Source organism: Buceros rhinoceros, unplaced genomic scaffold (genome assembly GCF_000710305.1).
Source record: "Buceros rhinoceros silvestris isolate BGI_N320 unplaced genomic scaffold, ASM71030v1 scaffold24340, whole genome shotgun sequence".
Lineage (NCBI taxonomy): Eukaryota > Metazoa > Chordata > Aves > Bucerotiformes > Bucerotidae > Buceros > Buceros rhinoceros.
The window spans coordinates 7,540-7,959 of NW_010388296.1; the positions used below are offsets into that span (position 1 = coordinate 7,540).

Genomic DNA, 420 nt, shown 5'->3' on the forward strand with positions numbered 1-420 from the left:
GGGTACGTCTTGCTGGCCACAGACGTGCACTCCGCTCTCAGGGCCTGCCACTCCTGAAGGCTGGACTCAGCAGGACTAAGGCAAAGAAGGCGTTTCACCTTTGCTGTGTCACTTGTCACCCACGCAGACGCGCTCTGTTTAGCTGCACTGAAGAAACGTACCTTTTGAAAAGGTATCGGTAAAAAATGCGCAGCTACCAGGGAGGCCTTGGAAGTACTCGTTGGCAGCGTACGTGGATCGTCCGAAGAGCAGTTACCAGCTGACTTTGTCATGGCCAATCGTGCATAAAGACATGGTGGGCAGCTTCTAAACCTAGCAGAAAAGGATTGTGTGATCCAGTTCTCCCAAGGAAAAGATCTGTACAGTTTGTATTACAAGTTCTGAATTTTCAGCAGTGATTTTTTTAATCTTTGGAATAAT

The 420-nt window shown here is 48.3% G+C and overlaps 1 protein-coding gene across 1 annotated transcript in view; it reads right to left on the reverse strand.

The window, feature by feature from the left end:
• Positions 1–272, reverse strand: part of KDELC2 (KDEL (Lys-Asp-Glu-Leu) containing 2) — a 7,528-nt gene extending 7,256 nt beyond the window's left edge. The window contains exon 1 of the mRNA XM_010145529.1: positions 162–272. Within this exon, the coding sequence (XP_010143831.1) occupies positions 162–272 (111 nt within the window). The remainder of the gene's footprint in view (positions 1–161) is intronic.
• Between the last annotated feature and the right edge of the window lie 148 nt (positions 273–420).